The sequence below is a fragment of the Phaethon aethereus genome (genome assembly GCF_964289735.1).
Source record: "Phaethon aethereus genome assembly, chromosome: Z".
Lineage (NCBI taxonomy): Eukaryota > Metazoa > Chordata > Aves > Phaethontiformes > Phaethontidae > Phaethon > Phaethon aethereus.
In genome coordinates this window covers 28,685,309-28,691,973 of record NC_138577.1, presented here as the reverse complement: position 1 = coordinate 28,691,973, position 6,665 = coordinate 28,685,309, and the positions used below count along the sequence as shown (strand labels likewise).

The 6,665-nt window shown below is 46.5% G+C and overlaps 1 protein-coding gene across 3 annotated transcripts in view; it reads left to right on the top strand.

The window, feature by feature from the left end:
* Nucleotides 1-1,480: 1,480 nt before the first annotated feature.
* Nucleotides 1,481-6,665, top strand: part of IQGAP2 (IQ motif containing GTPase activating protein 2) — a gene marked incomplete at its 3' end in the record, with an annotated part of 126,268 nt that continues 121,083 nt past the window's right edge. For all 3 annotated transcript variants that reach the window (XM_082012791.1, XM_082012790.1, XM_082012789.1), the window contains exon 1: nucleotides 1,481-2,393. In XM_082012791.1, the coding sequence (XP_081868917.1) occupies nucleotides 2,348-2,393 (46 nt within the window). In that variant the 5' untranslated portion in view covers nucleotides 1,481-2,347. The remainder of the gene's footprint in view (nucleotides 2,394-6,665) is intronic.

Below are 6,665 nucleotides of genomic sequence, written 5' to 3'. Positions count from 1 at the left end.
CCCTCCCAAAGGAAAAAAATTATTTGGATCAATTAGCTGAGCCCCCATGAGGTAACAAAAACACTGGTGCCAGTCCAGGGCAAAGAGAGCCATGGGGTGGAGGAGGGAGAGGACATGTTGCAGATACAGAGGCTGAGAGACAAGTATAAACATTTTCTCAGCAGCGGTGTCAATGTACGTGCACATGACGCCACGGCTGCGCACACCTTCCTCTTTCCAACCACAGGGAGTGAGGGAGCAAGGAAGCACACCAGAGACAGGCACCATCTCACAGAGACCCTCCAGGGCTTTGCCAGATGGTTCCTCCAGGAGAGAGACCTCCCTGCCACCATGTCACGCCACATCTACGCGTTCAGCAGACCAGGCTGAGCGCTTTTCAGGAGAGAAGTGTTGTCATTTACAATGTGATGTAACTCGGACAAAAATAAGCTTTGTTCAGGGGAACAAGGACACTCAATTTTAGTCAGAAAAAATATTTTGAAGAAAAATTTGAAGTAGCTGATTTTTACTAAAGAATAAAAGAAACAGAGGGATAAACTGTTCTTCAATATTTTCTTTAACAGTATAAAAGGCAGTAAAAAAGGTCATTTAAAGCAAATGTAATGTTTTCAATCGGCTCAAAAGCACTTTAAACTGCGAAAGCCAATTTCTTCATTTCTGTTTCATACTTTCTATTAGAAAGGATAAGCAAGTATACAGGTAACTGTTTAAAATTCAAGAAAGCATTCAGAAAGCCAAGTGTGGACTGTGGTTCTGCCAGTGCCTGCATCACACCCCTTTATAGCAAGTCATCGTCCCTGGGCTCTAGGGTTGGAGGAAAAGGGAGCAGAGAAAATCAAAATGACCTCAAGAAAAGTAACGGTGTTTCCTGTTCGGTGTGATTTTTCTCCTGTACCGTTTCAGTTCTTTCCTCCTGAATAATCCATGTTTTAATTACTATCTGCAGTGCCTCTCCCCTTTCCCCCCCACAGCATGTTTTCAACTCGTGGGCTATACCCAGCACAGCCAGAGGCAGGGAATGGGCAAAATGAAGGCCTTTCACATAACCTACAGACATCCTCAAACCTGTGGGAAACCACAGAGGAGACTCAATTTTGAAACAGGAATGACTGAAATCATCCAGACAATCTGCAAACACCCATCAAGAGCCACCTAGCACCTGGCTATGCATTAAACCACAGGCATGCCCAGGTACACCGTGTCCCACGGGTTCTGTGGGGCAGGTTGTGGCCACGCACAGACACTGTTCCACTCTGTCTTCCAGCAAACTTCATGTCAGGGGTTTAGAGGCTGCCAGGAAGATACAGTGCTGCCCTGTAACACACCTCCATTTGAGAAAACCATGCCCATCTCCAAGCACATTTCAGATGTCACTTGGGAGCCTGTGGCCACAAAACATGAACCTTTGACCCATAGATTGTTGCTCTGCTGTCTGAAATTAAGCTCTCTCCGAGGGGACACCACACAGGGAAGCCATGAACACAGGCACATGCCCTGTTCCCTTGCAAAACTGCTCTGAAAGGGGCATAACATGGGACAGGCCTGCATGACTGCACTTCACTTCAAAGGTGCCCTGCAGATTGCAGCCGTGGCTTCCCGGCCCAAGAAAAACGCTGGTTGTGGAGGGTGAGAGCTTTTCAAAAGAGCAAAATTGCAGGTGGGAGTCCCGGGCTTGTTTTCTTCACTCTTTGCAACCTTGCACTGCTGAAACGCCAGAGGGGAGGTGCCTTGGCCTTTCCCATTGTGGGGCTGGTGTTTTTCCGTTGCTTCCTTTTTTTTCTCCTTTTTTTTTGGGGGGGGGGGGGGTGTGTCTTTTTCTTTTTGCTTTTAGGGTTTTTGCTTTTGGATTTGTTTTTTTTTTTGTGCCCTTTGCTTCTTTTTGCTTTAGGGTATTTTTTTCCAGGTTTTTTTTTCTTTTTTTTCCTCTTGTTTTGCTTTTTTCCCCCTCTTTTTTTTGCCTTTTTTATTCTCTTTTTCCTTTTAGGGTTTTGGGGGTTTTTTTTGTTCCTTTTTGTATTTACTTTTTCTTTTCTGCCCTTTTTTTGGTGCCTTTTTGCGTCTTCCCCCCCCCCCCCCCTTTCCTTTTCTTTCCTTCTTCCCTTTTTCTTTGTTTTATCTCCCTGTTTTCTTTCTTTCTCCCGGCCGTGCCTCGCCCGCGGCACACCCGCGCTCTCCCGGTCGGCGGCGCCCCGCGGCCCTGCGCGGAGCCGCCCCGGGTGGCCGCGGCCCCGCGCGGGGCGGTCGCGGCGGCGGGCGGCAGCAAATCAGCGGGGCCGGGGCCGCGCATAAGAAGGGCGGGCGGCGGCCGGCGCCGTCCCTCCCTCCCGGCGGCAGCGGCGGCGGCAGGATGCACCATGAGGAGCTGGCGCCCCTGCAGCGGCCCCGCTACGGCTGTGAGTGGGGTCGGGGGGGGGGGGAGCGGAGGGCGCTCCAGGCCTTTTTTAATTCTACTTTTTTCGCCCCCCTGCCTTGCCGGCTTCCTGGGCTTAATATTAAACGAGGGACTTTGAGGGGAGGTAAATCCCGCCTAGCAGACTCCGCTGCAGCGCTCCGGCTTGTTTTAGATTAGCCCGCAGGGAGCTCCGGCTGGGTTCTGAACAGGTTTTGACGGGGCTGGGTTGTGCTCTGAAACTTTCCGAATGGGCTGTAGCTGTAATGCCGCGCGGCAGCGTCGGAGGTTTAGGTTAGAGCTGGAGCTTTGGGTTTTAACTTTATAACCTCGTGCTATAGGTATGGCTTTGGGTCGCAACTCTGTAACTTCAGGTTGTGGCTATAGCTTCGGGTTGTAACTTTGTAACCTTTGGATTATCGCTTCGTAATTTCGGATTATAAAATTAAATCTTTGCTTTCTAATTTTATAACTTTGGCTTAGAACTTCATAACTTTCAATACTAACCGGGGTGCGGCGAGAAGTGGTTGCAGGTACCAGGCTCCTCTTTTCACAGGAGGTGTATTTGCTTCACGAACCTGTGTTTAAGACGAGCCCTGAAGCACCTTCCCTCTGCCTGCTGCCGGTCTCTCCCAGCATTGCTGCGCCGTGCTGGGGTCCTGCACCGGGCTGTGCTTTCTCCCGGCTGCTGCAGGCAGAGGAGTGCAAGCCCCTGGGTTTGCCATCCCTATGAGAAATGCCTCGGATATTTCACAGATCGCAAAATGCGAACACGCAAATTATTTGCAAGGCTCACAACGACCCCGGCATCCTGTGGTCTGCTCAACAGCTTCCCAGGTCAACATAGCAGCTTTGTTTAAAACCGGTTCTGAAACCTCTTTTCTGAAGGAAGCATGGAAACCCCTGGCAATGTCAGGGGTCACCTCACTTCCACTCTGGGCTGGCCAAAAAGGTGGAGCTTGGCAGCGAGACCTTCAGCTTGAAGGGTGCTGTGCCCTCCTTTTCTTCTATTGATGCCTACCAGCTGGGGCAGTCTGTGGACCCTTGCCCGTAGGTTTCATTTGCACTACCTAGTAGGTGGATGAGAAACTTTTGATGGTGTGTTCAGTAATAATAACATTTTTTTGATACAATATTTTTGGAGCAGTTACTAGAGACATAGGCTGGGTGCCCATGCTAGCATGGTGAATATTTGGCTTGTGAAGCCAATCTCTCAGCCATCTCAGCTTGCTGTACCATTGTCTACATGGTAGGGCACTGTCCAGGCAGCGTGCTACATGGTGCTCCAGCCCCAGGTTGGCACTCAGTCCGCTTGCCCAATGTGCAGAAACTCCTTAAATGTATGTGGTGTGACCATCAGGCCCCCAGCAACAGGTCTTTCCTGTGCAGGTCTGGTCTGGCTGGTACCAGAACATGTGAGTCTGTATGTGTGGCACGTGCTAGTCTGCCATAAAGTCCAATATGATCAAAGGTGAGGCTTTGACTTAAAGCAAAGGGATCATCCTTTGTGCATTGTTCCTGCCTGGGCGCTGAGGATGATTTACCTTATTGCTAGAGCTGCTCAGAGTATTTTAAGAATCTCAGGCCTTATTTATTGGCAGGGAAAGAATGAGCACGTTAAGGATGCTGAATGTAGTTTTGAAGATATGGTCTGTCCTCTCAGTATTTGCTTTGCTATGATAGTTCAGAGCTTTTTGCCGTGGTGACCAGGGAGATGTTGGTGTTTTGACTCGTAGCCACTCTCCTCGTGTTTGGTCTTCTGTCCCAGGGACACGGGTGGATGAAAGCATCCTTCTTGGCTTTTCTGATGCCACCTCCCCTCTGACCAATGCTGCCTGCTTACTCAGGTTCTAGTGGCTATTCTGTTCTTCCCTGAGTGAGAAGTTGTGGCTGCTGTACCGCACCACATCCTCTTTTTTTTTAGTATGGGGTTTTTTTTTTGCTGCAGGACCCTTTGAGAGAACATTCCTTTCAAGGGGCTGGACAAAGGCTCCTCAAATATGCCATGCTGATGCCTATATTTAAAAAAAAAAAAAAAAATCAAAGAACACTGTGGAGAACTGCCTACACCAAAGAACAAACAATAGCCTTGTCTGTAGTGACACCACAAGTACGGGTACATGCTTGGATTTTTAGCCTGTGTCTACAAAACTAAATATGCTTTATCTACACTGTATTTGCTTTCCATTTTGTAAGGAAGAGAGAAGTCTTTTGAGGAGTCTCAAAAAGACAAAAAAAAGTAAAGGCTCCCTAACTAGAAAACTTGCACCAGCATTATCTGAACTCTTATGAAGCCCATTGTAAGTTGTAGGTTCTCTGTATAACTAAAACTGCACTTATCACTGGCAAAGAGTTCCCTTTGTTGAACACCACATCTATGCTGGATTTCCTAAAAGAGTTAATAAGTTGTCCAAGTTAGGCTATCAAATTGCTAAGACTCCTTGCTTTAGCGACCTCATACTGTTTTAAACATTTAACTTAACTTGGACTTTTGACTTTGGCTTCAGGCTCCTAGCAGAGTTTGTGTGTTGCTCTGAAGAAGGTTAGCATTTTACTATGATAATTCCCTGCTAAGAAGTATATGAATACGTGTGTGGTTATCAGTAGCATTTCATTTTGATAACTAGAGAGGAAGGCATATGCAAATCTTGGCTACATTTTGTAGCCTGATGGATACCACTGGGGGAAAAAGTGTCACTGTGCATAAGACCTTGTAGCACAAAGTGAGTAACTGGGAAGACATCCCTAACTTAAAAACTAGCTTTGCATTACAAGTTTTGCTGATGTAGTAACTCGGAGACACGCATCTAGAAAAAATTCTTAGAGCTGATCGTTTTCATCTTTAAAGTCAGGAAATAGCTGAATGAAACCAAACAAGAGGATGCCTTCCTGGGTGGCTGTTAGTTCAGGATGCACATGGTTCATGTGAGAAACAGGCGCTCAGAGCAAAGTCTCAGAGCTTTCTCTTAGCCTGTTAGGGCCAAAGCCTTGCAGCTTCCTGGACCGCTTTTTGAAAGGTGCCTCCAACTCTGCATGCTGCCAATAGCTTAAAAAAGATGCAGAAGAGACTTATTTTGGTGCTTGAGTCTTTCAGATATTGATGTCCAGCACCAACTCAAGTGAAATCACACAAGTACAAGGAAGCAGCCTATTATACAGCAGAAACCATGTTAAGAGGCGCACTGCAACTGAATTTACATAGCTGGTTTCCAGTCTGGCTGCAGCTGTTGCCTGGTTTATTTCTCAATCCCATCACAATTGGATGCAGAGGTTCATGGAATTGCAGAGAATTGGGACTTGTAATACAACCTGAGGTATGAGCCATTTTAACAGCACAAATGCTTGGTGCTCTTGAAGATTATGAAGAGAAAACCTATAAACCTTGGATGTGCCTCAGATTAAATGTGACGTTCTGACGTAGGAAGGTAGCAAATGAAGTAGCAGTGTTTTCTTTGAGAAGACAATATATAACAAATATCTTTTTTTTTGTAGCACTCTCAGGTACTTTATAGCTCGGTCTCTCTGAAACCTGTGTGCTGAAACAAATACTTAAATTTTGTCGAAATGTATGAATGGCTTCATCATACTTCCAGGAATGTAATAAAGCTACAGTTAGTGAGGCCTCGAGTGTCTGGATTTGCAAAGGATTTCAGGCATTTCCATACTCAGAGTAGCTGAACTAACATATGCCCCAGGTCCCTGTATACAGAGTGGGAGAGAAACAAGATGCTTCAGCATTATCAAACACATCCCTTGGAAACAAGCGGCTAAAGAAGGCTTTATCTCTCCTGCCGAAGCTGGAAAGCCAGCTTCACTGGGCATAGATGGGTAAATATGGGGGAAACTTGACTTCGGTATCTAGTGATGAGGGCGTTGCTTGTGCTTCTGGTCCTGGCTCCCAGGACTGCTTCTGTTTGGCACTGGGAGTTAGGAGGTGAGACAAATAAGTAGCATGAAGCTTTGGGAACAAGAGCTGCTCTGCCTGTGGAGACAGAAAGGGCAAACCTAAAGTGAAACGCAGCCTACATCTCCCTATGAAAATGTACCTAGCTTCTTCAGCAGGATGTGAAAAGCTTGCAAACTGGTGGCTTTTCAAAAAGCATTTAATAACTTCAGAAACTACGCATTTGTCTGCACGTCTGTTAAGCGCAGGGAAACAAATGGCTATTTTTCAATTAAAGAAAGAGGGGAAAAAATCTTATGGTAAAAGTTCCATAGGGTTTTTCTAAGTGAAAACAGATGGGTTTTTTTAAGCTTTAAAAAAAGCTTAACTGTA